Source organism: Callospermophilus lateralis, chromosome 15 (genome assembly GCF_048772815.1).
Source record: "Callospermophilus lateralis isolate mCalLat2 chromosome 15, mCalLat2.hap1, whole genome shotgun sequence".
Classification (NCBI taxonomy): Eukaryota; Metazoa; Chordata; class Mammalia; order Rodentia; family Sciuridae; genus Callospermophilus; species Callospermophilus lateralis.
In genome coordinates, this window is record NC_135319.1 from 21691401 (window position 1) to 21715652 (window position 24252).

The 24252-nt window shown below is 46.7% G+C and overlaps 1 protein-coding gene across 2 annotated transcripts in view; it reads right to left on the bottom strand.

The window, feature by feature from the left end:
• Positions 1-765: 765 nt before the first annotated feature.
• Positions 766-24252, bottom strand: part of Tmem273 (transmembrane protein 273) — a 31311-nt gene continuing 7824 nt past the window's right edge. Inside the window, exons 2-5 of one of the 2 annotated variants that reach the window (XM_076834568.1) lie at positions 11369-11422; positions 10421-10561; positions 8924-8954; positions 766-2015 (exon numbers count right to left, since the gene is read on the bottom strand). In XM_076834568.1, coding sequence (XP_076690683.1) covers positions 1991-2015; positions 8924-8954; positions 10421-10561; positions 11369-11422 — 251 coding nt within the window. In that variant the 3' untranslated portion in view covers positions 766-1990. The remainder of the gene's footprint in view (positions 2016-8923; positions 8955-10420; positions 10562-11368; positions 11423-24252) is intronic. The other variant, XM_076834569.1, reaches the window with a different exon arrangement.

Below are 24252 nucleotides of genomic sequence, written 5' to 3' on the forward strand. Positions count from 1 at the left end.
GCATGTGCTTTGGGGGCCCCAAGGCATACAGGGCCAGAAGGGCAAGGCTTATCCCAGCCCAGGACTCTGCTAATATACTCCAAATCACAGGATGAAGCAATGTCCCTAACTGAAGACATTGCATGCACCACAGGTACAGGGACTTCCTGTGGTTGCTTCCAAATCCTTCCAAGAGCTACTACCCATTGGACACCATCTCTAGGAACTCCTCCCAGGGCGAGGGGCTGCCAAGAGGGGCTTCAGAGAGTTTCCAATAGGACTGGAAGGACTTCCACAATGAAGCCCTTGAGCTTGATTTGGGGTATAAGCCAGGAAGACCTCATTGTCAAAGACTCCCACTCCATTCTGCGTCCTAGATGATGACAGCATTTACACCCCAAGGAAAGGACGCTGGCCTTCACATCCTGTCATGTACAGCATGATGACATAGCAGTCAACAATGGACTGCATGTCTGACAAAGGTCCTATAATAGTGTATCACCTAGTGAGGTCATAGCCAACTTAGTTCATGTACGTATGCTCCATGACAATTACAAAATGATGAAATTTACCAACGGTACATTCCTTGGAATGCATTCCCATCATTAAGCAATATATGACTGTCCCTGACTTCACACAGGGACCCTTATGAGGGTCTAAAACAAAATCAGACTCCAGGTATGATTCCAGGAAATTATGTCACAAGTTGTGGCAGTGGATTGAATCCCATGGTGTTTTGTATGTATGGAACATAAAACGGTGTCTGAGTAACCGGAGGTTTTCGTCTTCAGCTCATGAGTGTATCTGCCATTCACAAACCAGTTGTCTTAATTAAAATGCTGCTAAAAGAAGCAAATCAATTAACAGATCCCTTACAAGATGGTTTATTCTATCTTACACACAGAAAATTGCTTATGAGTACCACGTTACCACTTTAGGTTATCAGTTAACAAAGGCTGCTAATGAACAACATTGTTATCAAGTTAGATAAAAGATGCCCTGGGAATCCAGGCAAATTATTATAACACAGCACTTTTTTTTTTTTTTAAATATAGCTCATCTTTCATCACACACAAGGAGAGTTAACCCAATTTAAGGAGAACCGGTCCACAAAGGCACCCAGATTTTTGAAGAATGGAAAGGCAAAGAGTCTTCCATAGGCATTCCTAGAAATATGGGGTTAATAATACTGGCAAGGGAAATGTTCATGGAGCCCGTGCCACAGAATATTAGGCTGATGACAGTAAGAGAATGACGTGGGTTTCCTGGGCCTCTGCCAGTCTTGTCTTCCATGTGTGCACCATACAAACTATAAAACTCACCACAAAATAATTATCTGAGGGATAACAATGATAACTTATGTTTGTGTTGTTCTTCACAAGGCACACTATCTGCTTTCTCGTTTAATCCTTTGTTGGCTCCTTCATTTGGAGATCTGCACGGCCACAGGCCCAGCCCATGGCTGTCAAGGGCACTTTCTTTCACTCCAGGCCAAGCTACCATTTCTCCCTTAGAAGGTCAGTCATTGATAGCATTGGAGACTGGCTCATGGTCTCCATGTTTCCTGGCAGCTAAGAAGTTGAGGTCAATGGTTCTGCAAGTGCTATTTAATTGTTGATAAGACGGTAGTGCTGAGGAAGCTGCGTCTTGTGTTTGGTTCCCATTTCCATGAGTCATGGCTGTGGGTAGGTTCCATTGATGTGGACATGATGACCTTGTAGAAGCATTAACAGCTCCAACATGGTGGACCAAGCTAGATGATGTGCATTCATTGGCTTCTACCTGTTTCTTACTGTTGGATAACGTACTCACCCTGAGTAGTTAACTTCTGGTAGAAAAGGAGTAATACTTTCTCTCAGAGCAGAGACACTCTTGATTATAGTCCTCCTATTATTTTCCTCGTATATTGAGTCCATGTGAAGTTTCATAACCAGCCTTCAGTGCTCAAATTCAAAACATTTTGAGATTCTGTTGTCTAGACAGTCGAATCTCTCCCAATGTAGCCACTTGTTTACAACTCAATCACCTGAGCATCTCTGGAAAGAAAGAGAAAGATCTGGAAGATATTTAGACAAAGAGACTTTGCTTTGACTAATCACTGTGTGCTTGTGCACCACATTAAGCAGCTGTGAAGGAGTTCATCAGCAATGGCAGCAAGCTGGGGCTTTTTTTTTTTTTTTTTTTTTTTTTTGTGCAGCTTACAAAGAGGCCTGAAGACCAGTGGCTTCCAGGTAAAGGGGAATTTTTCAGATAAAGCTCAAACTTGAGGTTGTTTTGTGCCTGCCCAGCTGAAGACCACAAAGCCTCATCTGCTTTGATGAAAAGGGAAGAAGTCATCCCTAAGGTCAGTCGATATATTTGGGGACAAGTGTCACTTTCTAAAGTTGAAGAGTTTATACAGATCTGGGCAGATGCTATGAAGAACAAAGTAGATAGACCTATGTGAAGATAGGTAGAAAGTTTTGCCTTTAAGTCTGAACCATAAGCTGTTAAATGGATGAGACTTTCTATATTTAGTCTACCAGCCCAGACAGGAGGGAAGGGAGGCATAGATGTGTTTTTAAAAAAAGAGGAAGACAGAAGAAAAGGTCAGAAGACCAAACCAGACCCTGATGAAAATTATATAATTATATAATAATGGAAGCATGTATTTATGTTTACTTCAAATGCTGCATAATTGTATATGGTATTCATTATGTAGATTCAGTCACAGTCTCTTGACATCTTGACATCTCCCCAGGGGAGAGGGAAAAGCAACAGCAGAAAGACAGAGGAGAGAGAAACATTGACGAACAAGCCAGGCAGGGGCCACAAAATGAATATCCCATGTCTGTCTATGCTGCATTTGAGGACCAAGGAGGTCAAGGTCAAAGATACAGAGTTTTTGGCAGATGAGGCCACACTGAAGACAAGTGAGTTGCAAACAAGCAAGTCATGGTGAGGGAGAATGGAGAGAGAAATGGAGGAAGGTATTCTAAGAGAGGGCATCCAATGCTGTTTGAGGACCTACCTTAAAGAACAGTTGATCCAGAAGAACACGAGAGTTCCAATCTGCTGAGCTGGACACCCACCAGCTGAGCAGAGAGTTTATTTCTCCTATTGATTTAATAAGCCCTGAGTTAAAAGGCCCCTGCAAGTGTTGTTGAGGAGGGGATATTTAGTGTCTGGATGTCCCAGAATTTGCATTTGAAATACTGATGCCCAGAGTGGGTGAGTACCACAGAAGGGCAGGCCACTCTTGTTCCTGGCAGCTCTGAGATGAGGGAAGTGGCACCTGCTGAGCTATTTCATGGAGGAAGTTGACCTCTGACAGGCAGGGATGATTCTGGATGGGTATATCATCAGTCACAAGGGAGCCAGGGACAACCTGCAGTAAAAGGCAAGCTGAGCAGAAGCTAGGATGGCATCTGCTGGCTGGATGAGTAAGTGAATTAGGCCACATGTACCCTGGACTGGTACAGGGAAAGGGAAGGAGTTTGGGGATATTACGCAGTTGTAGTGGCTATTAAAGCCAATGTTTCACCACATCCTCCAAAGATCATAGAAGCCAATAGGAAGAGAAGGAAAACTAAATAAACTAATATGTACCTCTATGTTCTGGCTAATGGGAATATCAGGTTATATCATTTGAGGATGAGTTAATGATTGCTAATGCTAAAAAGATTTGTTAAAAAAAAAATCCAGTGGCCATTTCGGGGTAGGAAGAATAGTAGAATAAATCAGACATTATTACCCTATGTGCATATATGACTATATAACTGGTATAATTCCACATCCTATACAACCAGAAGAAGGAGAAGTTATATTCCATTTAAGTATGATGTGTCAAAACGCATTCTACTGTTATATATAACTAATTATAAATTTTTTTTTTTAAACTCAATAACATAGAGTCTGATGGAAGCTTCCCTTACATCATAAAATATATGCACTTTAGCCACAGAAAATATATGCACTTTTAACCAACATCTTATTTAATGGACACCACTGTTGTATTTCTCACCAAGATCAGATGCAAGGCAAGTCTGTGCACTGTGTCCACTGTTATTTAACATGGATAGTTTTCCCCCAATACAGTCAGAAAGGAGAGAACCATTAGAGGCATAAGAATTGAGAAGGAAGATATGCAAACTAAAGGGGATAGAGGGAAAAACAAACACAATAAAAGCATTCAATAAGGAAACCACTGTGATGTTAACATACAAAAGAGGGGGTCAATATACAGTCAACAACCAGGCAGGAGACTTAATGGGAAATTATCTTTTAAAAACAACAAAAACAAAATAATGAACTTATCAATAAACATAAGAACCTCATCAGAGTAAAATCTGAGAGCTCCTTGAAACACATGAAAATAGTCTTATACAAGAAGCATACAACAAAATGTAGCATATATACACAGTGAAATATTATTCAGCCACAAAGAAGAAAGAAGTCCTGGAATTTGCAGCAAAATGGATGGAGCTGGAAGGCATTATGTAAGTGAAATAAACTGGATACCCAAAGACATGTATTGCATGTTCTGTCTCATAGGTGAATGTTAAAAAAAAAAAGTCAACCTTAATGTGGAATAGTGATAATTAGAGACTGGGACATAGGGAAGGTGGATATGGCAGATAAAGAGGCTGGGTTTAATCAGTGAACACTGATTATTCATGCATTAAATGTATTCATTCATTAAAATATTGCACTGACCCCCCATTAGTGTATACAATTAATGCGTGTCAACCAAAAATAAAGTAAAATAAAATATCTTTTCATGGCAGACTACATAAAAAAGTCAATAAACTTACATGTTCAAAAATAAAATTGTTCAACAATAAAAATGAAAATATTAAAATAGCATATAGTCTCAAACCAGTGTTTCTAATGCTACATCAAAAATCGATAGTATTAACCACACTGAGAAAACAACTGGATTTGAACACAGTACTCTGTGTACACAGAGAGGGCTAAATGCTAAAGCAGAAAGTACCATAAATAAAATTTCAAGTTTATGAAGCAGTTTGTAGCTGTACGATGCTGGAATTCTGGAAGTATTTTGTGTGTATTATTGGGATAGAACAAGTAAGTCATATTTTTATATGGTTGAGAACCAGTGTTTTCACTTTGGAAAAGAGAAAATAGAAATATGGACTGGGGAACGCTTCGGATGAAATCTAGGACACTGAATTATTGACTTGAATATACATTTCTTGACTGTCCATTGAAAGAACCTAGAAGCAATGACACCTTAGTGGCCATGAGAACACAATGTGTCCAGACCTTGGTTTCTAAAAATCACTCTCCAATTAAAAAAAAAGAAAAAAAAAAAAAGAAAAATCAGGAGTCCCTAGAGAAACAGGTGACTCCAGGTGGGAGAAGTACAGGGTGAGCCTGGAATAACTTGTAGTGTCACAAGTCTAGGAAACGCTCCAGGTAGAATGGGGTCCTGTCACAAGGTCACCGTTGCCAAGAAATAGCTTGTACTAGGCATTTCAGGACAATTTGAGCATCAAAAGGACTCATGATACTAATGAATTAAAATGTACTGTACTGAAGTCCACAGTGATATTTATTACTTAGCAAGTAGGAACAGAAGAAAAGAGGAGACAGGAAAAAAGCCTTTTGGTCCCCAAATTTAGAAAGAATATGCTCGAATGGGAAAGAGTATTTTGTAACCATAAGCTGCAATACCTGATTCAGGCATAGATCATGAATAGATGTAAAATCAGTGTAAAGAAATGTTGGGGGTCAGGGAATTCACATGCTCTCCAAGTAGCAGCCCTCGGATTATTTACTAATCACAGAGGGGAACATTCTAATCTCTGTAATGCAGAGAGCCAGCATCGCTTCCTTAGCCAAGCCATCAAAGGCAGCCTCACCAACAGTGAGCTGGCCTGGCGTTCCATGCCTGTAGACACAACACAATAAAAGATAAGCAATGTCACCTCCATAGTATTCTTGACAAAAAAATTCAGTTTGAATCTGCTCAGGAGGAAACAATCACACAAATCCAGAACACGGGACATTATACAAGATGACTGCCTTAGATATTTCAGTGTACGATGCCCCCGGGGGAGAAGGAGAGAGAGAGAGAGATCCTTCAACCCTGAATGACACTAAGGCACAGTTCAAGTTTCCAAAACTAACACTAGGTGGAGGCAGGCTGAATTCAGGAAGGCGGTAGGCCCCAAAGACGCAGTTAAAGCAGTTAAGCACAAGGAAGCCATTCTCCTGCAGTAGGGCTTCACGTGTGCTCTCTGTCTTTAGGACTTGGTAGATGAACATCCTCTCTCTCTCTCTCTCTCTCTCTCTCTCTCTCTCTCTCTCTCTCTCACACACACACACACACACACACACACACACACACACAGGCTAAACCTCAATTTCTCCGAGAGGTGAGTTTTAAGAATGATCATTTTTACTCAAAGAGAGGAGGTGGCCACTGCCCCATGGTGACGGTGGCTCTTCTGCATGCCTAGGCAGCGATTGCTAGCCACTGGCCAGAAGCCTTATGCCAAGAGAGCTGAGAGACCAGGAATCAGCATCCTTTTGGATGCTGTGGAACATTCTCACAGGGTAAGACTTTGGCAAGATTTAAAGTGAAGCGATGGGCCGTTTGCTCAACTAGAGCCCAGGAAACTGGGTCTTAACAGGAGGACAGTTTTTTTCCTCCTCCACTTATCAAGACCTTTTCTTTGTCAGTGGCCAAGCGAATCATGAGTCAGTTTGGTTCATTTGATGAACAACCAATTCCAAACATCTCTCTCTGTTATCGAGCTGTCTGATTGGCTGAATGTGGGCTTCTCAGTGCTGCTTTGGGGTCTCAGAGTGAACAAAGGCTGCTTGTGCCACACAGGGGCAGCAGGAAGGAGGACAGGATCTTGGTCTCCTGCTTGAACAAGCCCTACTCTTAGGAAAGAGAACACTTCCACTGGCTTATCTGAATGATGCTTTCACAATCCACAATCCCCAACCTACTTCTCCTCACGTAAGGAATGGCTCGTGCGCTGTAGCTAAAATGACAGGCTCTGTATGATGTGCACAGGGTGGTCATCCAAGGCCAGAGTGCTTTCCTGTCTTCTCTCTTGGCCTTTGTCTATTAAAAAAAAAATCTTCAAATACACAGAAGGAGTGAAAGAACAGTACCATCAAAACGTATACCTCTTGCACCCAGATCCACTAACATTTTGCAGCTTTTGTTTCATCTCTGTATACAGAACCTCCCCTTGTTAACTGATCCACTTGAATATCAGTGTAGATATCATGGGACTTCACCCCTAAATATATCACCATTTTATCTCCCCCTTAATCCCCATACAATGACCACTCCGAAGAAGATGATATCATGTATTATCTAGTCCACATTCAAACTTCTTTGATTATTTCAAAAGTCATCTTTTATTGCTCTATTGTCCAATCCAAGAAAAACCTTTGTATTTGATTTTGTCTCTTTTTTCCCTTCTCTTCCAAAGTCCCTCAATTTCTTCCCTTCCTTTGCCCACCCATCTTCCTCCAGTACCTCTTCACATTCACATTCCTTATATGGAACTTTGTTTCAAAAGGTTTATTATTGAAACAAGGACTGTAATCTTCCCATCTGGATTACGGGAATGGCCTCCTCCAGGCTAATGCCTCAGAATACTCCGGAACTTGCCCCTCCCTCATCTCCTCTGTTGCCTCCAGCCAGCGTGCTCCTCCAGCAGGGCTTTGCAGCAGGTCATGATCTCTCCTGGGACTTCCAGCATGGCTCCCCATCTCCACCTGAGCCCCCTCCCATAATGAAAACATCCCATCTCTCCCCATCTTAGAATTCATCAGTGGTTGGCCGGAGTTTCAGGACAGGGTTCAGACTCCTTTACCTAACACAAGACCATCGGATCCTCCAGGAGTAGAAATTCATTCTCTCCCCAACCTCTTCTCTCTGCACCTCCATATGAAGCACTTGCTTCTGCCCTAACGTTTGCTTCTTGGCCAAATGTTTTCCATGATACCCAAGGGAGCCTGCAGGTGCCAAAGTTCCTTCTGCCTGTTTGACCTGCTCCTTCCACAGGCCGACTGAGGCTCGCCTACTCCCCATACCTACTGCTTCCCAGCCAGCTGTGCACCCCTCTGCACCTCATGCCACATGTGTGTAGCTCTGTCATGGTCCCTCCACCAGACAGAGGTCACCTCTAACTGCCTGTGTCCTCTGTAGGGTGAGGGAGCTTGTTTTCTCTCATGCTCATTCATTTATTTGTTCAATTCATGCATGAGTGTCCCCTATCCTGAGTGGCAGGGCCACAGATATGAAAAGGAAGACCCCCACCCTCAAGGAGCTTGCATTTTAAGGACAACAAGCATCCAAAAGAGACAAGCTCATATTCCTATAATGCCAATTAATAGAAAAGTTATAAAGAAAAATAAAGCCAGGTAGAACTGTGGAGGGGAGGTTACTATTTAAAATGGGCCATCTGAAATGAAATGGTGACACTCTGAAGCATAGATGTGAAGGAAATGAGGGATGAGGCATATGGCTATCTGGGAAAAAGAGTATTCCCATGTTAGAAAATAGCAAGTGCAAAGGCCCTGAGGTAGGACTATCCATGGATTAAAGCAGAGTGGCCAGATACCAGCAAATAAGCTAAGAAATTTGGGGCAGACTCTACATCCTCCCTACCAGGTCAGGGCAGGGACTGCCTACCTCATTCCAAGCAAGGGAGATGCACTAGAGGGCTCCGAGCACAGGGTGGGGCAGAATCTAATCCAGGGAATACAAAAACAAGCTCAAACTCCTTTGGGCTACTGTATCCTGTGTCCGCTCTTCTTATGATAACTGCCCACTGATCCAAAGCGGAGAGCAGGAGGAGGGGGATGTGGGGTGCATCTAGTCCCCTAGAGAAGCTGGTTGATAGCAGAGAGGTGGTGGCTAAGACAGAAGGGAAAGTGACCCCCTCACTGACCGCCTCAGCATCGACCTTACCTTGAGGGTCTCTTCTTTCGCACGATGGTGTCTAAACAGAGAAAGCAGGGCATTAGGAAGGAGGTCCTGTGGCCCCTGGGGCAGCTCTCAGCACCACGGCTGCAGATGTGAGGGGCCAGAGCCAGACAACTTGGGCAGTGCTGAGAAGCCGGCTCCTGGGCTGGGGTCACTGGCTGGGAAGTGGTGTGGGACAGAGTGTTTCCTGCCCTCTTCCTGCGAGGGATACAACCTCAGGGACAAGCTCATGGCCAAGGGCGTCCTCGTGCAACTGGACACGCCAGCACCTGGAAGCCCATGGCACTGCCCAGCCTCCTCTCCTGGCCCCGACCACCTCTTTCCACATATTTTCATAGATCATAATCGAAGTTTCCAGAAACACAGTGAGGGTCCGTCCTCCTCATCCTCAGAAATACCTCATGGAAAACGGCATCATCATCGTGTTAAGAGACTAACCCTGGGGCAGACAATATTTTGTGGGTGACACCTTGAGAGAAAGGGCTTGTAAATCAAAGTTGCATTTCTCCACCGAAAAGTCAGAAGCTGACTGCTCTGCATCAGCTTAGGAGGCCCTTTTCTGAAGGTGCCACAGGACAGGGGCAGCAACACCGTGGTTCACCGGAGCCCAGCTCTGTTGGGACCATGAGGGACCGCTAGGCACCAGTCTGAGAAGGACTTGCCCAATTTGGTCCACCTAACAACAATGACCGCAGCACCTTCTATCACCCACTCATGCTTAGGACCACCTGATCTCCTGGGATCAATTTTATCTGATCACATCATTTGCATAAAAGGATAGAAATTTCTGTTTGAAGCCAATTGCTCATCTTCTTTCCATCTTTCTCCTGGAAACTGGTTCTCAGGAATACCAAGAGCCACTGAAAAAAGAAAAGTACAGAGAGAGACACCGAAGAGACAGAGAGACTGAGACACAAGAAGAAAGAGAGACAGAAACAGAGAGGCCATTGCGCTTTTTTTGCCTGAAGCCTATGGGGCTCTGGGCTTGGGGCTGTTGTTATGGAATTGCCCTCACAGCCATGCTTCATGGTGGGTGGCTTCCCAGAACACTGTCAGCTACTTTTGGGATCGGGAATGTTTCCCCAGTGCCCAGGTGTCAAAGGCATCCCCAGTTCACGGTGCTACTGGGAGAAGGTGAACCTTTAAAACCTGGGGCTTCATGGGAGGCCTTAGGTCTTGGAGCCCTCTCCAAGGAGATCATTAGATGGGGGCCTCTTCTCTCTCTTTCTCATCCTGGCCCTGAGATATAGGCACTTCTACCACCATGCACTACTGCTGTGACATACTGTGCCTCCACAGGCCCCAAAGCAAGCGGGCCCATCAATCATGGACTGAAACCTCCAAAACTGTGAGCCAGAATAAACCTTTCCTCTTTTTAAGTTGATGTGCTAAAGTATTTTGTCACAGTAATGAAAAGCTGACTAATGCACTGTCCCTTCTCAGGCAGGGAAGAGCAGGATCTGAGTGTCACAGGCCCCTTACCATTGCAGGCCAGGTGTACAGTCTTCAGGTCTGAAGAGTCATCATCTGTCAGGTGCTTCCTGATTAGGCAGATCTTCAGAGCCAGGAAGCTGGCGGATATGGCAAAGCCCAGAGCAGTCCCAATGATGGCGTATTTAAAATCTACAGCACAGGTAGGAATTGAACACAGGATTACTCATCACCCTGCAAAGCTCTTCTACAGCTCTGGTGAAGTCCAAAGTCATGCATCTGGACCTTCACATTCCACACTCAGACCTGCTGTGGCAGCCTCTTTTCCCCGTCTCCTGAGAGCACATTAATTCTCTTCATTTCCCATCTCCCTGGAAAACTTCAGCTATGGGAACAATTCTGACATTTCTAAGGTCATTCAAAGTCAGCCCTTGAGGTGACCAGTTCACCCCAGCCCTAGGTGGTGGGCAGCTAACTTTTGTGGTCTCCTGTAGCCCTTGCTCACTTATCCCTTCATTAATTGATTGATTAATTTATTGAGTGTGCTAGTCTGCTGCTATGTGACAAGGCTGAAGGCAATTAAATAAGGTCCTGTCTTGTCTTTGAGGGACGTGGAATCAGCTGGAAAGACATACAAGGAGCTCACCCTAATGCCCAGGCTGGGCTGGCCTGGGAGTCCTAGGAGTCAGGCAGATGTGGTTGTCTGGGGGATCCCAGCTACCACGTGGGGCACTGTGGGTGCTGGAGCTGAACATCAGGCACAGAGAGGAGACAAAGGTGCCCTTGATGTCTCATATCTCCTTTGAGGACAGGCTTGCAGGACCTTGCCCCAGGATAAAGCTGTTGGCCACTCAGGCTGGCCTGCAGGTAAACACAGCCCAGTCCTATGTGCTGACCAGCAGGAAACTGACACCAGCAGCCACCCACCACCGTGTGCTTTTTGGAGGGTCTGTTTCTTGACTCTCATCTGCACCTAGCATAACCTGGGAGACCACCTACCAATTTCTTCCCCAGCAGACTTGTCCGTTGCCAGCACTTGAGCTCCTCCAACGTCTGCAAAGAAAGAAAACCCAGATCCTGGTTAGAAAGCCAGAGGTTGACTGGAACAGAGCTGCTGAGATCAGCCACGGGGTCACAGGCCAAAACCACGTCCCCAACCACCCTCGGGAGCTCAGTGGACTTCTGATTGCCACAGAATCTTGGGATATTGTAGGGGTGCTAGCACCCCCTCTTCAAAACCCAGACCAGGGACAAGGTTCTGCAGAGCTCAGGCAAAACAGCAGCTTAACAGTTTATAAGACCCACATGCCAACCTTAGCCTGCCTCAAGGCTAGGAAACCCGGTCACTTCCACAGGCCCCCAGTTCAGGGAGTGGTAGAACTTTCAGTTCCCTAGTGCATGGACTGAGCACCTCCTGCCTCTGGCCCACTCCTTCTGCTTGGCCCCATCTGTTCCCCTCTACTCCCTTGCCTGCTGTTAGTTCTATGTCACTTTCCTGATGCTTCTTTGGGGCCCCATAGCCACCATGCATCCCACCTCACTGACAATGCTGATATTTATTTAGGAACATTTACATAGCAGCACCCTGTGCCAGGCACCATCCTAAGAGTTTCTCAGCTATTAACCCATTGAATGCATCTTTTTTCTGGTCTTCCCCTTGGGCTGTGTAGTATATAGCCAGCATTTGACCCAGCATCTGACACATCAGAGGTATCAATATATGACTGCTGAATGAGTTAATGAGTGAAAGAGATAGAACATGCTATGGGGTGTCTCATACTTCTAGCCAGGACTTGAAACCTTAAGACAGGAAGTCCTGCTCAAACCGGTCTGGTGGTGTCACAGACAGACTGAGTAAGACTATGAGTCTTGGAGAGGAAGTTCTGTGTTCGTTGGCCGCTTACTTCGAGACAGATATGGAGTGGCAGAACAGGCACTCACAAGTTTAATACAGCAAGGGTTCTGTGAGATGGACACTGACTATTACCATTGAATGAATGAGGAGCCAAAGACCATAAGGACTTAATGTGCCCAACAGCCAACAGAAGAAAGTGGCAGAGCCCTGTATTGTATCAGAGGAGAGTAATGATAAAATACAGTACCCCCCATCCACAGGAATACCCTCCAAGGCCACCAGTGGATGCCTGAAACCACAGAGTACCAAACCTTACATACCTATGAGAAAATTTACAAATCACACACAGTAAGAGATTAGCTATAATAACTAATAGTAAAGTAAAATAATTACAATAGGATACTATAAAAAGTTATTTAACATTTAAGAATTGCTTATTTCTGGGATTTTTCCATTAATATTTTCAGATAGCTCTTAGCTATAGGTAAATAAAACCTCAGAAAGCAAAAACATATATAAGGGGGAATGGTAGCATCCAAACCATCAAAAGTCCATGGCCAAATGGGCTTGGGTTGGGGACAAATGGTTAGGTCCCAGCCTCATTCTTATGTTCAAGTTTCCAGGAAAAGGCAGAGGAGAAAGTGCCACAAGCCATTTCCCACGAAAGGAAAAGAGGTGACTTGGGTGGGAAAGACCAGTTCTTCCCAACTTTGCTTCAAGAGGATTTCGCCTTATGACCCACGTGGCAAAGACCTTCTTCACCCCCAGTGACGCCCAGCGTTATGTGTAAGGTTGGATCTCCACAGAGCACAATCTTGTTCTGCATGTAATTGGTGGGAAAGGAACTGTTATGGTTTGGATGTGAGGTGTCCCCCCAAAGCTCACGTGTGAAACAAGGCAAGAAGGTTCAGAGGAGAAATGATTGGGTTGTAAGAGTCTTAACCCAATCAGTGATTTAATCCCCTAATAGGGATTAACGGAGTGGTAACTGATTTAGTAGGGTGTGGCTGGAGGAGGTGAGAATTTGGGTGTGGCTTTGGGTATATACTTGTAGCTGACAAGTGGAGACTCTCTCTGCTTTGTGATCATCATGTGAGCCACTTCTCGCCCCCACACTCTCCTGCTCAGCCTCACCTGAGACCTGAGAAAAGAAGCTGGCCTTCTATGGACTAAGACTCTGAAAACGTGAGTCCTCAAATAAACATTTTCTCCCGTACAATGTGCTGGTCAGGTCCTTTAGTCACTGCAGCAAAAAAAGCTGACTAAAAACAGAAGTCATAGTAACGGGCTTCAGGATTTTCTGTAGGCTCAACTTGGTGAGTGAATGAAGCTTGGGAATTCTGAAAGAAAAGTTCCCAGCCTTGTTCTAACCACAGGTGCTTCTGGAAATCGACCAATTTCTCTCTTCAACAGAAGACAAGCATACGCGCACCCCCACACAGCTGCACGCAATGACCTTGATTTTGTCAGGCCTCTAAAGACCCCTAATGAGCTTCATTATACTGTCTCTTTTTATTTCTTTAAGTTAACCCTGGGGCTCCAGCCAGCTTGAGAACTGTTCTGGAGCTGGGGCAAAACCCTGTGTTGGACAGAAAGGCTGGGATGGGAGTGGGGTTTCTGGGCTGACACCCTAAACTAGGAGCTGCGCAGGCTATGTCCTTACCCTGGACCAGACACCGCCTGATGCCTCTGCCTCCCTCTGGCTTTTCAGGGCAGAAGGTCCCTATGGGACAGCCGCCCCTGTCCCTTCACATGTCAACATCTTGCCTGGTTCCCTCCTCTAGGACCTTCCCCTTGGTGACTGTGGCTCTCAGTAGGGAGCATCCAGTCTGAAAACTTTATTCCAGCCTGAGATGAAATTTTGACAGAAAAAGAACTAAGGGCACAGATGAGAAAGCATGTGAGAGCCACAGAGAGAAGTGTGCACAGAGAAACACAAGTCGACACACAGGGGATCCACACAGAGGCTTTGCCTGGGCAGCTCTGACCGCTGATGGAAGAGAGGAGAATGCACTGTCCTGAACACTGGGTTCTCACTGCTCTTCCCAGCGTTCATGGCTGGCAATCAGCTCAGCCCCGTACAGGGGCAGGTCCCTTTGACACCATCCTCAGGCTCCATCCTGTGTCCCCTCTAAGCCCTGAGGCTTGCCCTCTCCCTGGCCCTTTGGCCCTTTGGACTTCAGGCCCTCCTTCTCGTGTGGGCCTTAGGGGCTGAGTGAATGTCCTCTGTGGAGTTCATTGCAGGGAGACACCTGGATGGGGGAGCGGTGCCCTCCAACATCCCCGTAATTCCTAGCCAGCCCAACCACCGCTCGCCACTCGGCGGCAGCCTTTCCCCTCCTCAGGGAGGGAGATCCCTCAACGCAGCCCTCTGTCTGCACGCGGAGCTCTGACCTGCATTCTAGAGGGATTCTCTGGGTGGGGAACTTGAGATACCTGCTTTGCCAGACAACCTCTGCTTCCTGCCAGGGTCATGAGTGGCGGGAGGGCCTCCTGGGCCACAGACCGCCCACCCCCGCAAGCCCCAAAGCTGATGTCCCCTGGCTCTACAAAGGAGCATGGATGATCCTAGCAGGGCTTGTCAGCACAGAGGATTCCAGAATGTTCTGCACCTTGTTCAGATTCTAGGAAAAGCCCACACGTAGAGAACCAGCAAGACCCTCATTGCATGTTCTCTGAGGGAATTCTACAGGCTCCCACACCAAAAGGAGGAGGGAGGGAGCTGAGCACCCAGAGGACGGGCTCTCAGACCCAGGGGAGAGTCTAAGGGGACTAAGAAGGGCTGGTTGCATTAGGCTGTGTTCCTGCTGTGGGAGAGGGTGTGATACCTCCTAACCAGTAGACTTACTGGCCACATCTGGCTTGAACCCATCCCCTTGCTGTCACCAGCCCTACGAGATTAGCTGACACATCTCCTCGACTGTCCATACGAAACCAAGTGCCGGATTGGATTATGGCCCCTGCAGTTGCCTCTAGATGGGCCTGTTGAGATTCTGGAACTTTCAGGAGCCTTCCTTAGTCTACACCCATACAACCTCGATGTGTGGTCAGCTGGGGTCCTGAATACAGGTGCTCTTTTTCCCACTTGTATAAAAATACGCCATGGACTCTTGATTCTGGAGTCTCTGCCTTCGGACTGATGCCCCATTTGGACTTGATACTCTGCCCCTTCCTGCCAAGGTGGCAGGTTCTAGTCCCCTCTCTGCAGCCCCTCCAACTTCTGGCTTACTCTGCAAATAGCTTCCAGGGAACAAGGAGCCTCCTGCAAAAGTAAATTATCCCATAGCCTTTTGGCCTCCGGGAACCCACTACTGCCTCCAGAGGAAGACAGCAGGGCTCTTTAAGGAAGTGGAGGCGATCTGTTATGGAGGGAGCAGAAGGCATGGTGCGGCCTTGCCCAACTCAGTTGGAATCTGACCCACTAAGGGCCCATCCCTGGCATCCAGACCTCTCTGTGCTGTCCACCTGTTGGGTCCACCCTTACTGGGGGACTAACAGTTTTTGCCACCCTTATTTGGGCAGAATCAGGCTGTGTGACTCCCAGTTGTAGGCCAGTGGGCGTTTGAGCACTCAGATGTCATTCTATAAGTATCTGAACTAAAAATAGAAAGAGGCCGCCCTGCGTGTTTGTCAATTGTTGCCTGCCTGTATTCATCTTGGAACTTCAATGTTGCAGAATGGCTCCTAACTTTAGATCCCATGAATTCCAACCTTCTCAGCTAGAGGAAGGGGTTTCAAATGTCTAGACCAGACATCCGTTCTCTCTTCACAGAGTCTACACAAATAAACAAGGGAGCTAGAGGGTGCTGAGGGGAGACCCACGAGCAATCACAGACCCACACCCGCCATGAAGGAGCGCAAGTGTAGTGAAGGAAACAGGAGTCACACTCAAGAAAGATCCAGTGCGTCACAGTCGATGCTCAGCACCTTCCTGCAAACCTTGACCTCCACCAGTGGAGGGAGTCTGGACAGGGTTTGGGGTGGTCCCACCACCCCTGATTCTTTACCTGCTAGTGGCACCTTGGTTTTTCTCTAGGGAATGACCTCCATGTGGTTCTCATGGGAAAGGCTCCTAGATGGACATGTGACCCATGTCACATGGTCAATTAGCATATTTCTTACTCCTGTCAACAGGGATTGGTCAAGGGCTGGGGCAAGTGGCCCAATTCAGGCCAGGAAGATTGAACTCTGGAATTTAGGGAGAAAATATTGAAACCCAGTAGTATTTTCTGGAATCGATTATTATGAGGCTAAAGGAAGCCTGAGGCTGCAGAGGGCAAAGCAGAGACAAAGTCCAAATGACAATTTTTAAACTCCTGAATCTAGCTGTGCCTGAACGACCTCTTTCTGAACTTTTCAGTTGCCTCAGTAAGGAAATGCCTTCTTTTTCTTAATTTTATCTGAGCTAAGTAGCTGTCATCTGCAATCTGAAGAATCCTAATGAATGAAGTGACAGCCCTGATGCAGCATCATTAAAAATCAGGCTGGTGGGGCAGGGAAAGGAGTGGAGAATGCTGACCACAAGCGAGGAGCCACAGGGGGCAGCCTCAAATATACGTGATGAGTTTGTATAAACAAAGCAACACAACCCTATGTGCCTCTGGGCCTTTGTACATGCTGTCCTCATCAACGCAATACCTTCTTCTCCTTGTCCCTGTGGAAAGTTCTCATTAACCTTCAATATTTTGCACAAAAGCCACCTTCTCTAAAAATCCTCCATTGGCCTTTGTTAGTACAGGATCACCCCTGACACCTTGTCATGCCTCTCTACACTGTTTGCTGGCCTGAGGTTGCTCTGAGGCATGGAGGACACCAACAACTCAGGGTGAACTGTTTCTCCCCAGGATCAGGATGTCACAGGGGACCCTTTGGAACCGGATTCTTTTCCTTGGTAAATGGGAAAAAGGTGAAAGGAAGAATTCTAAACCGACGAGCAGTTACCTCAAAGCTACTGAACATTAAACCAGAAGTGGTTTTAAGTGATAAGATCAAGTATCTAGCACTGAGCAATATGGGGCCTCCGGATCCAAGCCAAGTTCAACCACAGAGAAACAGATCAAGACCTAGCATGCCTGTGTGACTCTGAGACCTCAAGAGTCCCTGTGAACACCTCTATCTTCCCCAGCAAGCTATGAGTCTGCAGGGTCCAGGATCTGGTGACACACAGCTGGCACTCAGAGCAGATGAGAAAGATTCAGAAAGGGACTTCAACTTGCAGAGTCAAAGGGGACAGTTCAGCTAGGCTTCATGCCACTGGGCCTCACTTATCTCTCAACACCCTATCGTATAAAAAGGGCCCCACTGGAATAGTTCTTTCCTCTCCGTCATTTGTCCTGTGTCTCTCTCCCTGCAAGGTCAGCTGACCTTGGAGGTCAGAGCAGAACACGAAGCACAACTTTCTAATACAGCTGGTTTGGGTGGTGTGGTTCTGGCAGCCCTTTCCCTCCCTCAGAGCTCAGCAACACGTGCACTGCTTAGAAAAATAGGGCCAGCTGCTGGTCTTTCCAGCTCTCCATGAGTCTGTCTGGCAGTGAAGCACACCTACACTGGATTCTGTGTCACTTCAGCCCTCTCCCCAGAAAAATGCCAGGGGACAGGTGAGCAGGCTGGTTCTGTGGCTCTCCCACTCCCACCGCCTGTGTGGCTTCCAGGGTCTAGAGCCTTATTTGATACCACCATGACTTGCAGAAACTTCAGACGCCCTGTCCTAAACCCAGAAACAACCTGAACTTGCTCCTCCTGGGTCACCTTCTTCCTGTCTCATCAGAGCTTGACTCCAGCAGCCAAACTTCAAGTAAACAGGACGTTTACACCCCCCACCCCCACCCCATGGCTCTGGGTGCCCCATCCTTTCTCTGAAAGGACCTAGACTTGGGGCAGGAACCAAACCTGCCAGGCAGAGAGCTCTGTGGGTTGGAGCCAAAGGAAAACACAGGAGAGAGGGCCACGCAGAGAGGGCTGCAGGGTCTCATGGGGGCCTGTGAATGACCCCTGGTCTCCACACACAAGCAGTCAGAGCAACCGCCTGCTTCACAAACCTAGCTGAAGACGCGCAACCCCTGGGAAGACAGGAGTGAGTGATTAATACCACACCAAGGGTGTCCTTGCTAGCACGGCCAAGGGGGACACTCCATGGTGTCAGAGAAGTTCCCAGGAGTATTATTGTTTAAATTATAGCCAAATGGACCAGTAGGAGCTAATGAAGATAAGGCAGTGGAAAGGGTGGGTGATGGGATAGGGTTAGGTGTCTAGCAAAGGAAGAGGACCGGAATAAAAAACACAAGGCTTGAGAGGGTGCCGAGGCCTTGCGAACTCAAGGAGGGGGCTCAGCAGGGCGGAGGCAGCCAGCATACTGACAAGATGCAGCCAGCTTTGTGGGCAAATGAGGGTCCTTGAACAAGCAGAGGAGAGAGACCCATGGCCAGCCTCCAGGGCCCGCACCCAAGCTGGCCGCACCATGGGGCTAGAGCATTTGGCCTCCCTCATGTTATGCCTACTTCAAAGCCTCTATGTTCTTGCCCTTGAGCCACACTGCCCCGGGCATGGGTAAGCTGAGGCTGCTGGGGCTTTCCAGCATCAGTGCTGGTGCAATCAGCCAGGACATGGCAGCCCTCGGCAGAAACAGGAAGCAGGAGGCCACAGAAGGCCACTGGGAAGATAGAGAGGCCGACGGGGGCCGTGAAGCATGAGTGAGTGCCGGCTTCCAGAAATAGCACCGTAATTAAGAGGAGAACAATAATGGTGGGTGACCAGACAGTATCAAAACTTGTGCCCACTTTGTTTTTCCTGAGCAATCTTTGCTAATTAATTCTTAAAGATTCACACACTGGGATTAAAACACTCAGCTCACAGAAGCCAAACTGATCAATACCTCTTCAGGCTAATGGAGAGGCGGGAGGCCGGAGCCAGCTTGGGTCCAAGGTAGAACTAGGGGTACTTCAGGGGCCAGAGCTCTTGCAAAAGGGAGTCTCCTAGGAACCCCCCAGGTCCATTCTGACCAGGAGGTGGTGACAAGTTAGCATGGGGACACTTGCCACACTTGGCAAGGGAGCTGCGGAAATCTCAAGAAGTTCTGGAGAAAGGGGACTGGGAAGCGGTGTTCAGGGAAGGCTAGAGCAGAGGACCTACAGCCAGAACACTCCCCGTTTCCATTCTCACTGTGGAATGGGTTTGCTCCATGAGGACTTGAAAACCTCCTTACAGCCAGGGGAGGGGAGAGAGAGGGACACTGAAATCATGAGATATATTCCAGGGAACTCTATTGGAAACCAGAGTCCCCATTCTGCCAGCTATTGCTTAGCCAATGGCCTTGGGCCAGACATGATATGGATCCAAACTCAGTGACCCCCACAGAGTGTGGCTGGGTGGACTCCCTGGAGGTGTGTGTGTGTGTCCAAAGTGAGGCACGGGTGTTAGCCATCCTTCCATTAGCAAGCTCGCCAGTCACTTGAGACAGCGTCCTCTGCTTTTCTGGGGATCATGGGAGAAGAGGGGAACAGAGTGCTTCAGGAGGTGGCTCTGGAGTTAGTGATCAGATCAGGAAGGAGTGGCCCTTCCAACAAGAGCACAGGTCTCCACCGTTCTGAGAGGTGGCTAAGCTGAACACTTCTAAAGCCAGCATAATGCTAGCAAGTTGCTGGGGTTTCAGATCCGCGCAGGCCTATTTTCAAGAGTGAATTTCAGGGTCTGCCTTTGCAGAGAGAGCAAGGGAGGCTGGAAGCAATGCGGAATAACTAATTAATGATGGTAAAGTATTGTGGAAGAGGAAAGCGTTGTATAACCGCTAAGTGGTGGGGTTATTATTATTCATGCAATATTCATACCGTGCTCTTCAGCCTCTGGGAAGCTTTGCTCTGAGTCCTGAGGGACCTGGTTGAGGGGAGTGTGTGCCCAGGGAGTGGGGCTGTGGGATGACAGCTGGCCTGGTGCACAGGAAGGAGCCATGACACTGCAGAGAGAACAGCAGCATGCAGAACTCCTTGGCAATATTGGAACCCCTTGGCAAAGCCAGGAAGGCCAAGCAGAGACATCTGCCTCCATTTACCAGGAGAGCCGCTTCAGTAAGTCCTGCTATGCACTGGGCACCTCCACTTTAGTGTCCTTTTAAAGGACACTCTTGACATTTGCAGAGCCCAGGGCATGCCACACAACAAGATATCTAAGCTATAAATCAAGTCCCTTAAACATCCCAGCCCAGAATGCCCTACTCAGGGCCCTTCTGTCTACTCCCCTGGGGGTCTTCTTCCGGAGTGGGAGGTTCAGCTCGGCCAAATGCTTCAACTTGTGCCAGGGTCTTATAGGTGGAGTAGGAAGAAACCAGGCTTGGACCCTGTCACCTGGAACTCCCGTGACCTCCAGAACTGGAGATGAGACCTGCCCCAGTTGGACTCCCTATGGAGTTCAATGCAACCACTGGATTTCCCCCAACCTCTGAGTCATGTCAAGTTTGCCCCACCACAGAAGACCTCCAAGTGCAGGGAGGAAGGAAGCACGGCTACCTGAGTGTCTGGTCTACTGGTGACTTCAATAAAAGCATTTCCTCTCTCCCTCTCTGGTCCCCAGAGCCACCACTAGCCTGGGGTTTCCCCTGCCCCAACACATGGCCTCCTGCTCCACTGGCCCTTGCTCACCTCTGAACCTCATCCCTCACATGTCCCCAGCCTCAGCAGGGGCTGTCCTCTCAACTTTATGTCTCAGGAGTGAATTCCAATCAGATTCATTCCTGCACACAGTTCCTACAGATCAGCTTTCTGAAGCTGACATCGCACTTCATGGACTAATTAGCTCACAAACAAGTGCCAGTTACTGGACAGGTGCTGGAGCAGCAGCCCAGTAAGACCAGATCCCTGCCCTAACCCAGGGGACAGTACAACAGGAAACAGAAGCATCTCCATGGCTCTGGAGAGAGCAGCATGGATTCCGTACAGAGGAAGCAGGTATGTGAGGAGGCCTTGAGGTTGAATGGGAGCAGGATGGGTGTTCTGCGTGGCAGAGCCTGGGCTGGGGCTGTGAACCCTGTGGACACAGCAAACACTTTGGTTATTGCTAACAACAGAGAAAAGCTACTAGAGGATTTCAGCTAGGAGGAGCGTAAACAGTTCACACTCAATAGGATTCATCCTCCAGGAAGCCCTCCTGGACACATCAGTTTGGATCAGTTGCTTTTCCTCCATTTCCTGTGAGCCTCCCTCATCTCAGCAGTTAACACACTGCATTGCTACTGTCCTTCCCACAAACTGTCAGCTCCTCACTATTTTTATGTCCCAGTCAAGTCTGGTGCAAACCAGTGTTTACTTTCTCAAAGAGAAAGCTCTGGATGTGTAAGTGTCCCAGTCTTCTGGGATAGCCTGTGGGCCCCGTTCCAAGCCCTTTACCTCTTCCCCTGGACAGCAACTTCTTGATAGTATGGAAGTTCACAAGGGTTTGACCAGGTCTGTGAGGTGGGTGCAGCTGGGGTCCAGGCAGGAATTCCCTAGCTGCTCATCTGTTTTGTGCAGACAAGCAGGAGAGAGCAAGCCCAGTTTGTCTTACTGAGAACCATTAGCCGGTTACTTAATGGAATCAAATTTAATAAAAGGAATGGTTCCGGCAGTGCTGGTGGATAAATGAGGGTCTGGGTGTGACACAGATGCTTACAGTGACTTTAAAGAAAAAAAAAAAAAACAGATGGTTTAATTTGGGAGCTAGTGGAAAAATCTGTTGATGGTGTATCAGGCAGTCTGGCTCAGCCTTTTGGGCTCAGCCATTTAGGCTCAGGTGTCACTCTCTTAGGGGGCTGAGAACCCGGGGCTTTCCTAGCAGCCACTCTGCCTGTGTGGCTCCTCACTCCCTTACCTCATGGAATGTTTCCTCCCCTTGAGGAGCCTCTAGGATCAGAAATGTGTATCTAAGGGATGTGTAATTGTTTAGGCCCCCTCCCCAAAGAGCATTACTCCAAATCATCCACCCTCCAAGGGCTTAGAAACTCATTTCAGACTTCCATTTCTGGGAAGATGAAATAGGCTTACTCTCCCCTATTCCTCTCACTAAATATAGCTAAAAACTCCTCCATACTCTATTTATAAACAAATATAAGTGGAACCTAAAAGGTAGAAGAAAGCAGACTGGCTAGGGACCTTGGGATCCCAGAAATAACAAGAACGCGAATTTATTTGAATTTGTTTTTTGTATATATCCCAGACGGGGTACAGGAAAAAGCTGCCAACCCAGATATGCAAAGGGTCATAGATAGAGACACACACACCCCCCTCAAAAAAAAAAAAAAAAAAAGGCCAGTCCTCACTAACCAGAGGACCAGGAGAGGGCTGGCCTAGAAGGCCAAAACACTCTGATCAGACAGCAGAGAAGACACCACAGCCCCACCCCCAACTCCACCTTCAGTGATAAAGCCAAGGAGTGACCTAGATTTCCATCCTCACTAGATGCAACGAGGAGCCACAGCTGCCCCACAGAGTGCACCCATAGAGTCAGGGACTTTTGTCCCTAAGAGACAGAAAAAGTTCCTACCCCCAGGTGTGGTCAGTGGAGACCACATAGAGAACCTGGACTCCTGTCCCCACCTGGCTATGACTCACTCTCCTTGTAGAAGAAGACTACTAGTGGAGACTCAGGACACCCACCACTTCCCAGCAGTCAGGGGGTGGCCCCACCCCTCTGTCAGTGAAGAACATATGGTAAGGAGTAGTGGGCCACCCCTGTGCCTCCCAGCAAGGCCTAGGGAGGAGCCTGGACTCCCACCTGACCCAGCACTAATAAGGAGCCCCACTGCCATCAGGTCCCAACAAAGGCCCGGAGAGGAGTCTATACTTCTAACCATCCAACAGCAATGAGAAAATATTCCTTTTCTTCAACTAAAATGATGTCTGAGGATGGCTGTTACAACAGAAAATCTAAATAAGATTTAGTTTCATAACATAATACCCAAAATGAAAACTAATTGTTAAAGAAAGAATAAGGAAACTATCTATTTGAAAGAAAAAAGATAATCAGAAGATACCAATGACAAAGTGACCCAGATATCAAAGTTATCTGACAAAGATGTACAGTAGCTATTATAAAAATGTTTCCAAGAGCAATTATGAAAATGCTTGAAATAGGAAAACAGAAAGTCTCAGCAAAGAAATAGAAAGCCTAATCAAAAAAAAAAAAAGATTAGAAGATATAGAGAACTGAATGAAATCTTAGAACTGAAATATAATAACTGAAATAAAAACTCAATCAACGGATGCTATAGCAGAATAAAGAGGACAAAAGAAAGAATCTGGGAACTTGAAGACTATATATGTGTATCTCCAACCGGAGCAACTAAGAGAAAATAGAATTTTAAAATACACAGAGCTTCGAGAACTTTGGGATTATAACAACGTAACATTCTGCCATTAGAATCCTAAGACAGAAGAAAGAGAGTGGAATGGAAAGGATTTGAAGAAAACTTGGCAAAAGACACATAGAAATTTTAGAAGCTGACCAAACTCTAACAGGATAAACTCAAATAAAACCACACCAAGATATTTCACAGTCAAACTTATTAAAATGACAAACAAAATAAAATTCTTGAAAACAGTTTTAAAAACTACCTTACATATAGAAGGAGAACTTGGTTTAAAAATGAATTTCTCACTAGAAAACACAGAGACCAAAAGGAAGCAAAGAAAAAAAGGATGACCTTCCAAATCCCATATCCAGTGAAAATGTCCTGCAGGAAAGAAGAAGAGAGCAAGACCTCCTCAGATAAAGAACACTCAGAAAGTCGGCATCAGCAAACCCAACCTGCAAGGATGGCTAAAGGAAGTTCTCCAAACAGAAATGAAAAGATACAATTCTGGAAGTGAGAAAAAAACACAGGAAAGAGTAAAAATATGAGGAAATAAAATAGACTTTCATTCTCCTTTTAATGTTAAATCACGCTTCATGCTTGAAGCTTAAAAAATGATAATGCTATCTAACACAGTTCTCAAAGGTAAAGGAAATATTTAAGACAACTATAAATGAGAGAAGGCAAAGGAACAAAGTGGCACAGTTTTTAAAT